This window comes from Aquila chrysaetos, chromosome 8 (assembly GCF_900496995.4).
Source record: "Aquila chrysaetos chrysaetos chromosome 8, bAquChr1.4, whole genome shotgun sequence".
Classification (NCBI taxonomy): domain Eukaryota; kingdom Metazoa; phylum Chordata; class Aves; order Accipitriformes; family Accipitridae; genus Aquila; species Aquila chrysaetos.
In genome coordinates, this window is record NC_044011.1 from 32230768 (window position 1) to 32249583 (window position 18816).

The following is an 18816-nucleotide window of genomic DNA, read 5'->3' on the forward strand; positions in this document are numbered from 1 at the left end:
CTCCAGTTCCTTGCTTGCACAGCACTGGGGGGACTCCTCTCTCTTCTCCACACCACCTGCACAAAGGCTAAAGGAGCTGATCCTTCCTTCTGGGCCTTAAAAGGAGTAGAGCCATCACTGTAATGCATCCCACCTGAGTCTGCTGGCCAGGAGCCAGCAAGCTGCACCCACCCAGGCATAAGAAACCCCGGTGCTTCGGGCATGTGGTTCTCTCACAGCGAATTGTTTCTCTCCCAAAGGAGAAGTCAGGCCATGTAAATATGATGATTATAGCAGCTGGTACCTGATACTGTTTTTAAGGAGGACCCTTTACGAATGCAGATGAAGGCCCTTAGACCAGGCTGGAATTAGATTTGAGCTCTCTGTCTATTCGCATCACTGAAATGGCGTAGGACTAAACCCCACTTTCACTGCTGCTGGGTGAGATCTAGATATGAACATAGCGGGGCCGGGCTCTCATCTGGGATGGGTTGTCTTTTCCCCAAGATCTGGCATATAGATTTAGGACACAAAGCTGTGTGTGCATTTGCTCTCGCGGCGTGTCGGGCATGGCTCACCACTTATACCGTGTGCTGTCCTCCAAGCAAAGCTGTATGCTGCTGCTGGTAGAGCTCAGGGCTGTGAGCTTTCATGGCATGCATCTTTCAGCATGAGTAGATCAGCAGAGAGAGGACTAGAAAGTAGGACCTGGGGCTTTCTCTCCTAGGAGTAGAAGCATTTCCTTGTTTCATAAGGTATTATGAACATATATAGATTAGAGACTGGGTTAATTTCTTAAAATCTCAGATCCAGGAGAGGAGGTCAGATAAGTGCTTTCCTTGCATAGATCTCAAAGATGGTATGTGCAGAGGAAGGTAGGTATTTGGCTAATAATATCTACTAAAATTATACAGTAGAGAGAATGGCTCTAGGTTGTAACAAGGCATAAAGATGTCTGTTTTTTTCTTTTCTTTCCGGTTTCCCTATGACTTCTCCAGATTTTTCCACCATGTTTGGAAAGAAGAAGAAAAGGCTTGAAATTTCTGGGCCCTCTAACTTTGAGCATCGGGTTCACACTGGCTTTGACCACCGGGAGCAGAAGTTCACGGGACTACCTCAACAGTGGCACAGCTTGCTGGCGGACACGGCAAACAGGCCAAAGCCTATGGTGGATCCCTCATGCATCACTCCCATCCAGCTCGCGCCTATGAAGGTATCATGCAAAGTCACCTTTGAATTTTCTAACCTACCTTTAATTGCATGTAACCTTAATGAAGTACCAATAGTGTCTGTCCCGAGAAGCACACATGGCTGGGGAGTGTGCAACTACAGAGAGAGCTGCAAATCCAAATATTTAATAGTAGAGGTGCAAGGAAAATTGTTATATGTATAAAACTTGTACAAATGTCGCAGAAGAGTGTGAGTCATGGGTCTTGCATGGGCCATGCCTTTGCGCTCCCGGGCTGCAGAAGAAAAAGCCACAAGTCCCGGTGGAGGCCCAAAATGACGCTCCTCTGCCGCATAAAGCTCCTTGATAATTAATTTAAGAATGGTGCTGTAGGCAAAGGCAGTTTGGAGCAAGGGAGAGAGGGAAAAGTACACCAAAGGAAAAAATTAAATTGCTTGTTCAGCCAGGCAAGGAGCTCAGGCAGGGATCTCATTGCCACCCAACGCTGCCTGGAGGGGGTAACGTAGGTGATGGAGCTGAGCTTCTTGCCAGGTGGTAAAATGAGGGGATGCAGCCCCAGGTTGTGGCTTGGGAGGTTCAAGCTGGACAGCTGGGGAAAAAACTTGGCTTGGAGGGTAGAGAAGTACTTGACAGGGCACTGGCACCGCTCTGGGATCTCCATCCTTAGAGGCTCAGGATTCAGGTAGACAAATTTGCCCTGATTTAGCAGCGTTTCTGGGATTGCATATCCTAACATCCCAGTAAGTCACACCTGTGTACTGGTGCTAGCCTATACCCCACCAGCCACATACATCTCACTGTTATGCAGCTGAAAAATAACTTCAGGATTTCATCTTCATGTGGATTTTTCTGCAGCAGGGGAAAATCAGATAATCCTGAGAGCACAGGCCCTGTATTTGTATTTGATAAGTGCTCTTTGCTAAATTTACATTTACTGCCTGCTCCTGAAGGACACTCATCACTTGCTGATCAGGACTGCTCGGGTGTTGCTACAGGACAAGGGGGATAAAACCAAAGTCTTGATTTTTGCTGTAATAAAATATCTTACTGTATAATAGAGGCCCAGAATAATGAGGAAAAAGGTAGGCAAACCTTTTCCTGCTAGGGGAGGAGAGCAACTTTGTTCCACAGCCCTTTTTAACACCAAAATATCCCTGGGTGTTTTGACATGAATGCATAAAGATGTTTTAAAATTTAAAAAAATCAGTTTACTATCTTGCAGCAGTACCATCTCTTTTCTGCAGTTCTGGAGCCATAAATGCATAAGCTTAAAAAGTTTTAAAATGTATTAGCTTTCTTAGCACCATACAGGCAATATGACTCTGGGTCTCAGCCTAAAAATGGACATATGCATAGCTTGATTCACGAGCAGAGTCCCATTGAAGCAGTACACACTGCGGGATGTGAAGGATCAAGCCCCAAATGAGGAATTGCCGCATTTTGAAGTGGAGAAAATCACTGCCAGTTGTTTCCAAGAAATTGTCAATTCTTGCTTTTTTGTCTGTGTATCAGAGGTCTACGTAGGTCTGCATATCGGGGGTCTATATGTGTGCATATACTAGGGATGCACTTCTGAACTAAATCATCCTGTGCCAGGAAGGGGCTGGGGCCAGGAGCTAAAATGCAGCTCCCAAGACGAGCTCATGCTTCCAGTGTAACCTTGGGCCATGGTGGTCCTTGATGCAGCCATGCATCCCACGACATCTTCCCAAAATGTGTGTCCTGGGGACAGGGTGCCTGCAATTTGGTCCCCATCTTGGCAGCGGCCGTGGGGCTGAGCACAATCAAGTCCATCTGCGGAGGGACCTGCAGGAGGGGTTTTCTGCTTAGATGGAAGATGTGAATTTGGAAGCAGATTACCCAAATTGTAGTTAATTGCATGCCACTGCTCTGAAGGTATAGTTAGAGAAGGAAATGTGTTTAAGACTGAAGGGTTGAAGAAATTGTGCCTTCGCCCTCCAGTTACTTTCCCTGAGACTCAATTACAGCCTATTGAAATGGGCCTCCATAATAGTGCTAGAAAAAACAGGTTAGTTTTAATAGCAACTAAGAGGCATTGACTGTCATCTGAGAATTTGCTTTTAACTCTATTGCAAGATAACATTTTGGTGTATATTTATAAAGAATTAACACGCCTTGTTTTGATATAACTTAGCTTATGGAGGGAAACTGAGTTGTGGCCACTTTAAGAATATTTAATGTTGCTAAACTAGTTCAGCGTAATCATTTAATATAGACAAATTTTTTTATGTGTGCTCATGCACCAGCACCTTGAGTTCTGTTGGAAGGTTATTTAGGCACTGAGGACTTCATAACTTCAGTGAGAACTGAAGATTTAAAATACACTTGCAATTCGTGAAGACAGAAACCAAAGGTTCCGAGATCTCAATATTGTTTACAACTTCTCTCTTTTCCACCCAGCAATAGATAGTTTCATTAACACACTTGTGAAAGCACTGAGGTGTAGCAGAAGAAGATTCATAATTGTGTCCTGAGTCACAGTATTAAGTCAGGCTGAGGCATTTGGCCAGAATTAGTTCACGCCGTGGTTTCAGGTCATACAGCAGCTCTGTAACTCCTCTGTTCTGCACTCCTAAATTTATTCTCTAATTACTTCAGTATATTGACTACCTGTATGGTGTGAGGCAGAAGTGTTCCTGGTAATAGGCGCTCCTTCGTGACTGAAGAGTAGCACAGATCATAGAGGTAGACTTTGAGAGTACAATTTCTTGGTTACAGAACCAGTGTTTGCTTGCTTTGGGCTTCACCCAAAGCTGAAGCAGAGGAAGGGAAAGACGTTTCTTTACTTCTGTAGGTTTTGCAGCTTTCCTGATTAGTGGCGTTTGCTTGTTTCTCAGTCTGCAAAGCAGATAGGATCTGGTGGTACACAGTGTATCCCTTTGGGTAAAACCAATAAATGATAAATATTCTCACTGCTCCATCTATATTCAAAGGCAGCAGCAGCAATGACGAAGAGGCAGTGCCCTGGGCTCCCAAATATCCTGGGGGATGTCATCGCTGTGCCTCTGCGTTGGCTGGGATGAAAGGCTTGTAGTGCTTTTGCACGCGGGTGACAGTGGCTTGTCATGGTAATATCAGTGTTTGAATCCAAACCTGAGCTGACTGTACAAATTCATTCATTTCAAGTACAAGGAGAGACAATAATGGGATTCCCCTTCTCGGTGTGGGTGACCCAGATACCAGCAGAGTATTGTGTATTTCAGATGCTAACACAAGTCAGTAAAATGCAGCAGAAAAATTAATGAAAAATAGGAAGCAACAGTGGTCTTGATAGGCTTGGGGTGTGGAGGCAGGGGGGTTTCAAAAAAGGCTGATTTTTCACCAAAAACTTCTCTGCATGAAAAATGTGAACCACCTGTGTGTTCGTGTACTTAAAATAGGCTTCATGAGGTCTGAGATCCTGATGTTAGGCTTCTCAGTCCTCTTGCTTCAGTACTTTGTAGTTGTGTCATGTGTACCTGGAGCTCATCATTTGCATGTTTGCCCTCAGCACACAATATGCTTGGCCTGTCATCACTGTTACACTACACAGGAGCTTCAATTTGTTGCCACACTTTGATTTTTGGAAAGCTTCAGAATCAACTGAAATCAGAAACTAAGCAAATTCATTGTCCTTAGGCAGTAAAACTAATTCTTCATGGTTTTTCCACTCTGCTCAAAATACTAGGAAAACAAACACCAGAACCCTTATTTTGGGGATTTTTGCCAAAAGAGCTTAGCATTGGCTTTGTAAAGATGCTCTGTTAAGATGCTTGAATGTCTGCTGCTGTCAGTGGGAGCAGGATGGCACTGAAGACTTGTTAAAATCCCTTCTCATGTTTCCTGGTGCAGCAAACAGCTGAGCATCCTCACTTCTGTCAAGTTACTGGAGGAAAAAATGCCATTTTTTTCTGAAAAAACACCTCACTGGGGTTATTCTTCATTTGTCTATGCTGGTACATGCGTGAAGCCTCCATCGCTTTGCTTTTGTTGATGCTTTGGTTAGTCTTACCCATCCACACCATCAGCAAGATCAAGGTACCCAACTTGAGGATGACATACACGGTGGTGGGCTTGTCCTTGAGTAAAGAGGGAGGCTGCTGCGAGTATTTGGGTGGCCAAATATATAGAGGCACCAAGAGGACTGAATCCTTCCGGCTGGGACCTCTGCAAGTCCTTCTCTTCTGAGCACATTGCAATAAATCCAACCATGCTCATGTGGTGGAATTTCACGTTTCCTGAATTTTCTCCCCTGTTTCCATCCCTCAAAAACACAGGATGTAAGGGCATGAGGGCTTTCGCTGCCCTGTGGTATCTGACATGCGCCGAGATGAGCATTAGCACAGCCTAGCAATGCAGAGGCATCAGTGTTCAGCCAGCAAAGGCAGAGCGAGATCCTCAGCTTGACATTGATGCTGTATTGTCAGGAAAATGGAAGGAGCCTCTTCTGTGCTGCATTGAGCTGCCTGAAAAGTAGAGGAAACATTGTCCTTTCTATCACTTCAGCAAAATGCCCTTGAATGCCCCACGGCTGGGCTGAGATGCACATTAATTGTGCCATCCATTAATTGCACAGTTCATTTACCTGGTGTCCTGCAATGTGTGGCTGTTGCAGGGCAGAGAATTTCTGTAGGAGACAGACTACAGAGTCGTTGGCTTTTCTGTCTCTCTTTCATCCTCATGTTTCAGTGGTCTAATCTATATGTTTTGTCTTACTGGTTTTAGTTTTTCTCACTTCTGCGTCTCAAACATTGACCTTGATACTGGCGAGTTAACTGTAATCTTTAAAACCTTTCTAAGTTTCTACTGCTATATTTCAGCCTTTCTATTACACAGGGAAAAAATAATCAGAAAATGAGTTACTGGTCGTGGCCCTTTTAATACCTCTGACATGAAAATCAAAGCTTCTGTTTACTGTGTGTGTTGACAGAAGGAGAAGCAGGTATTTCTCTTCCCCATCCTATTTGGCCTCTTAAAGTATTTCCAGCAATGAAATTCAAGCCTTGTTTAAGGTGTCATTTCCTTCCTACATTAACATGCTTTCCTTGCTTAGATGGAGGACACTGAGCATTTGCACAGAGCCGTGCACAGTGGTGCTGAGTGGCCGAAGACCTCAAAGAGAGGAGGTGGGCAGGGGTCCTTGTCTGGAAGTAGTCCTTGTAGTCAGAAATGTCCAGCTCTCATTAGATAACCCACAGCCCTCTCCTCCCACGTGGAATTGCGCAGGGGAAATGCTTGACCAGGAAAAGGGGGATTTAGAAATAAAGAGCTGCTCAGAGGCTTTGCCCCCTGCTTGGGGGAGATGGACAAAGCGGTGGTTGTCGTGACCTCTCTTCCTTGCCCTCCCAAATTTTTACCTCTCCTTCTTGATAGCACCTTCTTTTTATTTACTTCTCCTGTGGTACCTCTGTAGATGGGACGGTCTGAGCTTTTTGCTTGAAGAAGGTCGACTCCCATCCCACCAGGATGCCGTGGACCCATGATGCTGCTCTTGCTGGGACAGGACCTGGAAGGCTGCTGACATCTCGTGGGCCTTCCTTGTAACCACATCATGAAAATTCATGCTTAATAACTCACGTTTCCTAATCACACACTTTGCAATTGCATGCTGGGCCTGGCGGACACTCAGCCGGGTGAAAGGGTGGGGGTATCTTCAAAAAGGGCAAGAGCCAACACCTTGCAGCATAGGAAATTCTGGGTGGAAGGGAAATGTTTTGCCAGCAAGCGTGGTTGAGCAGCAGGACAGCAGCCTGGATGGACTGTGGGATCTCAGCCTTTGGAGAGGGCAAAATTTTATGGACAATGCCCTTAGCAGCCTGACTGGACTTTGACATTAGCCCTGCTCTGAGCAGGAGGTTGGACTGGATGACCTGCAGAGGTCCCTTCCAGCCTAAGTTCTTCTGTGATTATCTTCATCTACAAGTGATTACGGTCAGATTTGCAGTAGTCCTTTAAGGCAGCCCCATTTTCAATTTATTTTGATCACTAAACAGGAATGCGTTTGATGCTACATGGTGCCAGAAGAAACTACTGCAACATATTTAAATAGAAGCTTTTCTTTCAAAGGGATAATGCATGACTCTTGAGGGCTATTTGATTTACCATGTTCTTAAGTGGCAATACTGCTTCAGTTTATCTCCATACCCCGCCCTGTAGAGATATAATACAAATATGCCACCTAGTGTCCATGGATGTGTCTTACTGTGACATTTGCTTGGTGTGAGAAGAGCCAAGTTGCTGATTTTGTGTAATCTTGCAGGAAATCTATCACTGTACAAATAAAAATCGGCCACAGTATGAATAAATGCAAGTAGTACACAGCTCAGAAGGTTTTTATTATTTATATCACTAGGTTAATACCTTTCTCATATGTACTACATGTACAAAGGAAACCTGTGATTTTATTTCTGATTGTCTGATTTCAGAAAATTACAGGTTTTTATGTAAGTCCTTTAGAAGAATATTGCTGCTGCCTGTGAAGTTGAGTTCGAAAAGAGAGAAAATGCTTGAATAAAAGAATAGGAAGAAATTTTTCACATCAGTAGTTCATTTTATGGAAAATGCAGTTTCACTGTAAGGTGTGTCAGCTGGAAGAGAGTACAGTTTGGAGGTCAGAAATTGTTTGTTTCAGGTTTTTCTGTCAAAATATTCAAATATTTTGGTTTCAAAGATCAAAGCAGCCTTGGATGTGAAGTGCCCCCAGGAAGCAACCCAGAGCAGGGCTGTTACAGCAGCTTGTCTTCTGGCACCACCATGGCAGGAGCTGCCTGTCCCTCTCCACCGCTGGACCCTGGGCAGGGCAGTCAAGTGAGGTAAAAAACTGCTCGAGGACTAAAGTTAAGGGAGAGGAGTGCTATTGCTCCAGTAATACAATTTCTCCTTTCCTTGGACCCTCCTCAGGTCTTCTCCTTACCCATATCCACATACATTCAATGACATTAATACATTGTCATCTCTGTCAACAGTGCATGAACTGGAGCACGGATTTTTTACTCAAGTGTCACACTGGCAACCTAGAGTCATCATAAAATGAAGCCAAGCCTGTCAGTGTTTAAGAGGCATTTGGACAATGCCCTTAATAACATGCTTTAACTTGGTCAGCCTTGAATTGGTCAGGCAGTTGGACTAAATGATTGTTGTAGGTCTCTTCCAACTGAAATATTCTATTCTATTCTATTCTGTTCTATGGAAGCACCTCTTTTTAGCTGATGCATTCTCTGTTGTTCTTTATAGTTTTGAGTTTCTGGCTTTCTGAACAGCAAAGTTCCTGATCAGCTTTTTAGCAGCAGCTCTTTCATTTTCATACCATTGCTTTTCAGACTATCGAAGCACTTCATCCAGCCTAACTAGAAATTCTTTTTCTAGAGCCTCATTTGGAGAAGAAAAAGCAGCATTATTATCATTTCACATTGACTCAAAACACAAAATGTTCCTCAGTTTTTCAGTTCAACTAATGAACCAGAAAATCAATTATTCACATAATTTTTCTGACCAAGATATTTGTCCCTCATAATAAACCCCTCAGGTTCAGCCAGGTATGTTAGGAGGGTCTGTCTGCAGCTGAACTGCAGACACCAGCATCAGGGTTTACAGGCAGGACCTGGCCATCCTAGAGAAACACTGAGGTTGCCAGTAAAAAAATCTCTCCTAGCACACAGAATAAATACTGTAAGTGGCGAAACAAGTTTTTCACATTCCATCTTATTTCTATCCTTTAAATGTGCTCAGATGACCCAGGAGTAATGCCTGCAGAAGTGTGGTTTTCAGAGGTGGTCCCTCTAGCTGAGACAGATAGCACTGGGTAGGGAGCAATGCTTTGGTCCATGTTGGACCGTGTAGACAAGATCAGCACTGCACTAAGGCTTTAAGTGCATCATTTTGCACCTCTGCCTTGGAGGGGTGGTAATCAGTTACCTGCTGATCCTGTCCCTCATTTAAAAGGTCCCCGACATCCCCGAAGGAGCTTGCGCTACCAATACCGTACTCCTGCAGACACATGGAGGCAGGCTTGCACCCACATCTGCGCAGTCCCACTGAGCTCATTGAGCTCTATCCCTGGAGTAGTGTCAGAGTTTGCTGTCTGCAGGGTGGAGATCTGGGGATGTTGTTAAGAAATCCTTCGTTATCTGAGTAAGCTTTGTTCATGCCACAGTTGGCATTGATTTGAATTGGTCTCTTCACATGAGAAAGGAGTTACTTTACCTGGGCCTGCAGCAATAATAGACAATAATATAGATTACAGACTTCTGTGGGTAAAAGTAGTTCTCTCCAATATGATTAGTAAAATAATGTTTTTAAATGCTCTTTGCACCAGCATTGTGATTTTAAGTAATATTAGCATTGGAGGAATCTTGCAAGGGCAAGCTTTAGTTCTGTTAATGAAAGCTTACATGGGTGAGCAGAACTTTTCAATACGCTGAGTAAAGATTGAAAATAAATTTAGAGTTCACAGTCTACGTCTGCTGAGGCAGACTACCCTGCTTTAGAGCTAAAAAACCACGTTAACCTGTAGGTCTACACATAAAAGGGGCAAAGTCTCAGTGTCAGCATTTCAGAAATTGAATCTGGTCTCCTCTAGGAATACCAGACTGGGAATACTCTCCAGGTAGTGCTGTATAACCTGGAATGAGCCAGGAATTAGATCCTGAGCAAGGACACTCGTAATCAGGTTCTTTTTTTAACATGGAAGTTAGTCCCTGAAGACAAATTTATAGGAAACTGTTTCAGTAACTCCTCTCGCTGGCTTGCCTGCCCTGATAAATGAGCCACGCTCCCAGCTTGCTGCCTGGAGGTGGAGGGCTCTGGCTCCATCGCTGCTAACATGACTGTTGTTTCCTTCTTGTTTGTTTAGCTAAGCTTTTTGCTTCCAAAACTTTCCCTGCACCGACGCATAAGATCTGTGGGGCCAGAAGCGGGGCTCGGGCCCATGAAGGACCAGGCAGGTGGAGGTGATGCTTCGGGGGGGCTGCTGCAGCGGTAGGGTCCTTCTGGTTTCTGTACCATGGCAGTGATCTCCTAGAGCAAAACATGGAAAATAAACGGTAAAATGTAAGCAGTAAATGCTTGCTCCAGTAAACATGTGGAAAGGCTGAATGTGTTTTATCAAGCTTCAGCCAAATAGTCGCTTGGCTCAGCTGAGAAAGTTCATGGAGTAAAACACCCTGGGAGATTTCTTATTTTCCATGGACTGGCCGAACCTCCAGTAGTGCTACTGACGTCCCTCAGATGTAAAGTTGCCGTTGATGTTAGAAAATCTCGGCTCATTTCGTCGGTGGCCGGCAGTGGGAAACGCTAGGTGGCAGCAAGAAATCTCTGGAAGTTCATCTCCCTGCGTGTCAAAAGCAGACTCAGACAGCAGAAGTAATGCGAAATCTGCTTGGGCATCCTGATGGCATTTGTTCAAGGCAGATGTTTTAGCCCACTTCCTAACAGGTCTGTGGAGGGGATTTCCATATAAAATTGGTCAAGCAGCATTTGCACTCCGCATCGGCACTAGGGCAGTGTTTGCTACTTCCATTTCCATTTAACCATGCAATGACAATAATCATTCAGTAACTACACATTCTGCACATCTCCATGAAATATTTGTTCCGAAGTCTGCTAATGAACTTGTTTGGGTCCATTGTACACCAGAACAGAAACCATTCTGGTTATAGTCCCACTAAATTATACTCTATATTATAACCAAACAGCCAAGTTTATTCGATCCCAGCAGAGTTTAGCTCAAGAAGAGTGGTAAGATCAGGGGGGAAATAATGTTGCCAAGCAGCTCCCTTACCTGTGGAGCCAAAGCTGCAGGTGTAAATGTGTTTTTTTCTATCTCCTGCTCTGACATGATTAGATCTGGGCTTTGGTGGCTCTCTAGGAATTTGAAAGTGCTTTGCTGCTCACTCTTTCTTGTCTTCCCCTTCATGCAGGATCTAATTACACTAGACAAGTGCTGTGTATTATGGGGGAACAGCGCTGACTTGCCTGCAGAGACTTTTAAATGCCTTTTCTGTTGTCTGTGGGATGAACTGTGCGGGCCAGAAAAAAAAAAATGGCATTTCAGATACAGGTCTTTGGAGAGAGAAAAGTGAACGGAAGAGAAATATTTAGGATGACCATGTCTGCTTTTTAATTGCCAAGATCAGATCCAACAGGGTTTAGTTAGCTATAAAGATCACAGAGTTAAAGGAAGAGCAAGAGACCGAGTGTTACTGAATTTTACAGTTTTGTAGTCTGAACAAAACAGTAATTGCTATCTGTGTCCTAGTTTGCATTTAATAATTCCCACAGAGCACAGCACAAATGAAGATGCTTACTGCTACAACTTACGCTTCGATGTGAAGTAGCGCTTTCCAGAAGCGTTGGGATGTATAGGCATAGCAAACTGGTTTAAACACACCAGCTTTTATGAACCACCCTGGGAAAATGCTCTGGGGCAGGAGATCGGTCTGACTCCCATCCCACACCCTGAGCCGGGGGGAGCAGCCCCATTTCTCTCTTAGCAGCAGTGCCTGCACGGCCCTTCTCCTTCTTCCCAACTTTCCGTGTTGTCCGGCGAGGGTTGGAGGAAGGGGAGGGAGCAGCACTTTGTCAGGCAGATTAATTTATCAAGCGTGTCAGGACCAATCTGCCACTGGGGACAGAGTGCACTTGGTGGTGGTGCAGCCCAGCAAATCGAATCAAATTGAGATTACCCTAGAAATGTTTCAGCAGTTTCTTGTAAATGAGATATTGTGGTGCGGTGCCAGGCACTCTGCTGCAGAGCATCCTCTGCAATCGTCTGCCTTGGTTTGTTCCCATCAAGAAGGTGTTTGATTTGCACTTGTTGTTTACAAGAGTGAATAATTAAAGCATCAGATCAGGAAGCTCCTCATGTCTTTCCTCTCACCTGCCTAACTGTCAGATTTCTGCACAGGGGCGCTCTTTGCTCTAAGTCCACATTTGCAGGTGAAAATCGCTCCGTGGGAGTTAGTACCACTTAGGGCATTCCTATTGCTGCATTTCCCATTTAATAGCTGTCCTTGAAAAGGAAGACTAATATTCTTCCTTGGAAGAAAGAATGCTGCAATTTACAATGCAGATGAAATTATTTTTGTGTTGTGATTTTGCTAATACAAATTCCTAAATTCTCTGAAATCAAAGAGTGAAGTTTCAGAAGATGAAGGAGCCCATAATACTCAGAGACATCAGTCAGATTAAAAAGCACACCTTAAGTGTTTGTGGCCAGGAATGCACAATTTTAGTGAAGTACCTTGAAACTTTCTCACTATTTTTAAGGCCATAGGACTGAGGCATTTTTTGGCACAACACTGGCTGCAGGGTGATTTCTCCTGCTGTACCTTGACGGTTCCTTCCCTGCCAGTATGGCCAGTGTACCGCACACATCATCCCACCCTTCCTTGGTGTGTTAATCCCAAATATGCAGGGCTGTGATTGCAGTGACTGTCTCGACCCTGAGCAGTACTTTGCTGGGCTCATGGGAGATGAACCCCATCGATCTGCGAAAAGCTGGTTGCATGGCGCTTGGAACTGAGGCACTCATCAGCATCTTCTTCTGCTCGCTGCCTTCGCCTGATGATTTATGAAGTGGGAAGGTAATTCACAACCCCCGCACTGCGGCTTGCAGAGCACAAGGAGCTTCTCGAGCTGGCCTCTGTATGCTCTGAAACAGAAATGTTGACTTTGTCTTCAAACATCTGCCTATATAAAGCCTCCCTTGCTGTGGTAAATCACAGCAAAAAGTAATACAGTTTAAATTGTTTCTTCTAAATTATCAGACTGTCAAAATCCTCATTTTAATTAAAAGCAGGGAGATGACTGCGACCGCAGCAGAGTGACCCAAGAGCCTCTGTCCTCCTAAGCAAGTGCCCCACTGCCAGAGCTGTCAGATGAAGGCAAGTACTTCCCTAGCGTAAAATTTTATCACACTGGAATTTACTTAAGTATTTCAGAAAGCTCAGTCAAACTGCAGCCAGAACTCTTTCACTGAGAAAAAAGCGCCAGGATCATTAATTGGGTTAATGCTCCATCAACCTTGCATTTGTTAATGGGCATGTTTAGGGCACGAGGGAAACCTCCGCCAGCGAAATGTCATCTGAGCTACAAAGACAGTTTATGCTGTGGTGCGACTTTATGAATTACAGACTGTCCCTCTCTTCAGGCTTTTTTAATTGGCGTTGTTGGTCGAGAGCAAACTATAGTCTCCATGGTGGCAGTCAGTACCCCTGTACCACAGTGGTCATTACAATAAACATAGGTAGTGGTGAGCAAGACTGAAATGATGGGGCACTGTGTTTTACACTGCCCACCGTACTGTGGGGCTCGTCTCCCCGTGAATAGCCCACAGCGACGCCTTTCTGGCCTCTAGAATAAAATCTGCAATGGTGTCATGCGCCTTGGTTGTAGAAAGACTATTTTTTTTAATGCATATCAGCCCTGGGAAGACTCACGCAATGTTGTGCCCCACCGGTTCCCAGCACTAATCATGGATAGATGTAAAATACTGACTCTGTGCCATAGAAGCAGTGTCAGTGGACGCCTCGGCATCGGCACCGCGTGGGAGACCCACGGCTCCTGTGAAGCGTAGTGGTAGGTTATCAAAGCTGAAGTATTTGAGGAGGTGGTGGTTGAGTGTTTAATTCTTGTGATTTCTCATGCCTTTGTTGAGAAAAGTGGATTTTTATTTTTCTCACAACTCCCCCACATAAACCCCCAGAAAAATAACAGTCTAGCCTGCAAATATTAGATAAGGACAACTGGCTGATACAATATTAAGGTTGATGACGATTGTCTTGTGGCTGCAGAGAGGGCTTCAGAAAACTCTATAGCCATTTGGGTTAGCCCCAAGCCCCTGTGGGGTCCTCTTGTTATCTCACCTCCCTGCAGTTCCTCTGCCAATGTGAGTGCTTGCACCCAGTTCAAAGTGATGGGCAGCAGAGTCAGTTCACACCTGGTTTAAGATGCATTTTTTGCAATGCATTTTGCTTAGAAAGTGGTGATGCCAGAACTGAAGGAGGCATCAGGATTGCCACCACCCCTCTCTTCATCTCCTGTTCCCTGCACCTGCAGCGTGGCTGAGGATGAGGAGCTGTAGTGCAGAAAGTGTCATTCCCACGTCTCTCCCGTAGCACATCAGTAATCCAGGCACAAGCCAGTTCCCAAGCCCAGATTTTGGAGGCAGCAGTTAGAGACACTGGAGCTTCATTGCTTTATATTAACTGCCTTTAATTCTGTCATTTTTATTTGGACATAAACCTGTTCAAGTCACACAGCCCTGCCTGCGGCAAACTTTGGTCCCGGAGCTGTGACGTCATGAATTTCCAGTCCGCTGTTGTCTTGGTATTACAAGACTGAAAAACAGAGTTGTGTTTCTTGGAGGGGAGGATTTCTGTCATCTGGCCCAGATGTCCCCAACTTTGCTGTGTGGTTTTTAGCTGCCTCTGAAGTCAGCCCAGCTGGAAAGCTCTGGGGTGCTACCACTGCAGGGTTCCCCCATAACTGTACGGTGCTGTGTGATGCAGAAACCATACCAGCGGTTGCTGGACCACAGCCATACCTCAGTAAATCTTACTGAATTTGCTTTACAACTTCCTTGGGGGGGGGGGGGGGGGGGGGGGGGAGAAAATTCCATTAGCACAGAGGCACTGGCAGATGACGTGGCTTTGAAAAAGGGAGAATAAGATACCTGGTGCTGCTGGTGTTCAACAACAGGGCTGGCCACAGGCATTCCAAGTCAGCAATCTTTTTCTTTTCCTGCTAGAAAATGTTAATTTGACAAAACAGGAAAGCTTGACATTGATGGATGGATTTTATCCAGAATGTGGCCAAAAAAATAGTCTTTGGTGTGGTTTGATACAGTTTTTTGGCTTAGCACGTCTACTCTGTGCGCTGTTGTGCTGAAATGATTGCCATCAGCCTTAGGAAAATGCAGTGCTATTAAAAGGGCAGTTAAAATTCCTGCAGTTAACGTTTTTGAGGAATTTCATCTTGTGGGACATTTTGCTTTTTCATTCTGTCTTGGGATAAAAGAAAATTTGAAGTGTCCCAAGTCCTATGAAATAGAAATTCTGTGGTTTTGAGATTTCTCCATTCCTCTTCCTGTGAAGTGCTTGTATAACTCATCAGTAATAAGTACACTAACTTTCTCCCTCAAACTAAAACCTCTAAGTCACATTTCACTCTCATTTGTTGTGTGTCTGAGGGATCTGTGTATACATATTACATATAAAATTGCACGTACCTGATGTGTTTTAAGTAGACCCAGAATAATTATTTTTGACATTTAATATTCTCTAATAGCATTTAAAATGACATATAACAATCATGTTTGTGTATTTAAAAAAAAAAAAAAGGTAAAGTTACTAGAATGTAGATGTTTCAGTGGAATTTTAAAACTAAGTGAATGTGATTATAATGAAATGTTGCTCTTGTTGTTATGGCAACTAACTTTTAAAACTGCTGTGAAGGGTGACAAATTACACAGTGCCATTTTGGTTAGCCTTTTTTTATAGTTTTCCATCATTTTACTTTTGAAGAATTTTAAACAGCTGGCACTAGTGGTGGTGTTAAGCATATTACACTTCTCTCAAAACTTTAGCTGTACCTTCATTTTGATCCATGGAGTAATATATATTTTTCTAGCTGAGTAAACTTCATTTCTACATCATCAATGTAGATCATCATCGTCATCTACATCTTTCAATAATTAACATGTGGCCATGCCAGTGTTTTCCCAGCTTCTCTCCTCTCCTATGCTGTTGCCACTATCAGGTTAATTAATGTGATAGTATTGGATGTACGCTCCTGAAGGCCGCATATTGCCAAGCTCAGCTCTCTGCTCTGCAGTGACTTTGCTGTGCGGCAGCAAAAAAATTCAGTGATGCCGATGTGTGCTCAGAAATGTGACTGCAGTGTAGATGGGCACATTTCGTGGGTCTCCGTGTAGCTGGTTTGCAGCTGCAGGAATCTGACGACGACTGCTCGTCTGACCTGTTCAGTCCAGCCCCTATGGACAAGCCTCACCAAAATGCGCTGCAGATCTCAGCCCAGGGCAGCCGGGGCATTTTGTCAGGTAGCACTTGCAGAAGCAAGTGGGAGATATTTTTGTACAGGTGGATGCAGGGGAAGGAGTCTCTGGGACCCATCCCTCCTCCAAAGGAGAAATTGTGAGAATGATTTGGTTTTTTACTCCATTGAATTTAGTAGAGAGGCAAGGGCACAGTCCTGGAGTAACACAGCTGTTGGATAGCCCAGCATTATGCACCCTCAAGCTCAGCATGTCTACTCCAATATTAAGGAAACCAGAATGGTGGGGGGGACTTCATACGGAAGAGGTAAATCAGCCTCTCTGAGGGAGGTGGTTCTGAACTGATGTTACCCACAGTGACCTTCTCCCCTTGGAAAGCACAGTGTTACCTGTGGCAAGGTGTTGGTATGGGTATCAGTTGCCTCTTCTGCCATAACACAAAAAACAAACTGTACGCTCTGCTGCTATTAGCATCTGTCAGGAGGTGAAAAACTTGTCAAATGATAGTGGGTGGACAGAGTAAAACCTGCTTTTTTGTATCCAGTGATGTTGAGTCAGCTGTGGTGATGAGCACATCCCAGACGTGGCACATGATGCAGCACCCCTGGGCTTGTGTCTGGGGGCTTCTGCCCTCCCAGCTAGCAAAACCACGGAGGTGGACTTGGCTGAGTTTTACTTTGGGGCTTTTCATTTATATTTAATTTCTCCTGTGCATGGGAAAGGACAATAGCTGTCCCAAACAGGAATTGCTGGATCTTCTAGAAAGGGATTAGAGAAATTCATGCGACAGGATCATGGCTCACACACTTAGACACTTCACGGCAAGGGGCAGGTGATGGTCTCATGCTCCTGGTTTTCTCGGATGACTCTATGGTGTAAAGTGCACATTTGGTCCAGAGAGCAGAGACCCATACCTCCTCGCCCAGCTGAGGCATCCAACACCAGTGAAATTTGCAGAACTCCTTCCCTTAGGAGGGAACTGTGGGATGCCAGAAACGATTAGGTTTTTTTATTATTATTTTTATGGGGAGAATGAGAATATATAGCATTGGGAAGGAATTCATAGCAGAAATGATATAACCTCTGAGGCTTCCAGGTGTAAACCAAGCTCTAAATTACAGGCTTCAGGAAGAAACGTTCTGACATACTTTCCTGCCTGTTGTATATTCCTTGTGACTAACTCTGAGTAATAGCTGTTTTGTAGACAGGCTGTAGATCAAAACTGGAACAGATCCCATAGGACAGTACTGCAGGGTGCAGAGTGATAAATGACATCTCTTCCCATCCAGCACCGTTTCTCGCCACGTATCTGATGAGCTTCTGTTGCAATAGGCATGTTTCCAGGATAATGCTGTATGGCACAAGCATCCTAAACTTCCCACTTAGGTTAATGTTTTGCATTACTATGGAGAAATGAGTTGTTTGGTTGGCACGGGTCACTGGTGCTGGCCCCTCTGGCTGTATCTGCTCATTGCCTGCCGAGGTCAGGAGACAGCTGCCCAAATGCAGCGCTTATTTCTAACTTGTACAATTTGTATCATCTCCAGTTTGGTCTCAGGATGAAGTTTGGTGGTCCTACAGCCAGAAGCTTGGTTTTGGCACAATCCAGGTCTCAGAGTTCAAAGCAGCAAATACATCCAGTTACCTCTCTTGCGGTACAACCGTACAGACGTAGCATAGACGTGGTTACAAAGAGGACCCTGCACTCATGGTGAGAGCAGATGGCACCCAAAGGGACAGAGCCCTGGGGTGGCCGCTGGTGAGGAGCAGGTCTGCTGGCTGCATGGAGAGCTCACCTAATGCTAAGGCCATTGTGCCGAGACCGAGGGAGCAAGTCGACAACTTCCTAACCCTGGGACTTTTGGGAAGCGCAAAATATGATTGAGTTCCCCAAGACACTTGCACCTACATTAGGTGGGAGAAAATGCAGAGGACAGGGATGTGACTTCAGCACAGACCTAATCCTTAATTCTGTCTCCAAAGCCCTTTTGTCCAAAAAATAGACAGGGATCATGCGCTTTCTTTTAAACACAGTCTTCTATCTAATGTGCAAGGCTGACGCACAAGCTCATCTCCTGCAGATGGCAACGCAGCATTGGTTGGGCACTTCTGCCATGAGCATGGGAAGCACAACCTGCCATGATGCCATCATCAGGTGGGGGAAAGAGGGGATGGAGGTACAGAAATGTTTTTCAGTCCTTTCTCATGAAGCTTCCCCATTCGGGTGTAATTAAGCATTCACTGGAGCGCAGTAGGATCCTGAGGATGGCTCCAACACCATCATTTGGAACGGTGACTCAGAGGTTAGAACTTGTCCTCCAGTGAATATTCGATGGAGAAAAACCCTGAGTGAAACAGTGGGCCAGCCTTCTTGAAAACAGCTGTCCTGGACCCCAGCTGAGCTCCCCAGTCGCTGGGCTTCCAGCTGCCATCACTTTTTCTCCCTGGCAGCATATTTACTCATCCGCGTAAAGTCAGCCATTGGAGTCTGTGGGCAGGTCTTTATCTCTCATCTCCCATCTTCCCCTTTGAGCCTGGTCCTTGTGTCAGCCCTCAAGATGGCAGCTCAGACTTTAAAATTTAGCCTCACAAACAAGGGAAAGGAGCCCACCTCATATTGGCCCCAGGCTGCTAG

General features: G+C 44.9%; 1 protein-coding gene across 2 annotated transcripts in view; it reads left to right on the forward strand.

Moving 5' to 3' along the window:
- PAK5 (p21 (RAC1) activated kinase 5) overlaps nucleotides 1-18816 on the forward strand; it is a 92019-nt gene that overhangs the window by 49491 nt on the left and 23712 nt on the right. For both annotated transcript variants that reach the window (XM_030021190.2, XM_030021191.2), the window contains one exon: nucleotides 978-1192. In XM_030021190.2, the coding sequence (XP_029877050.1) occupies nucleotides 989-1192 (204 nt within the window). In that variant the 5' untranslated portion in view covers nucleotides 978-988. The remainder of the gene's footprint in view (nucleotides 1-977; nucleotides 1193-18816) is intronic.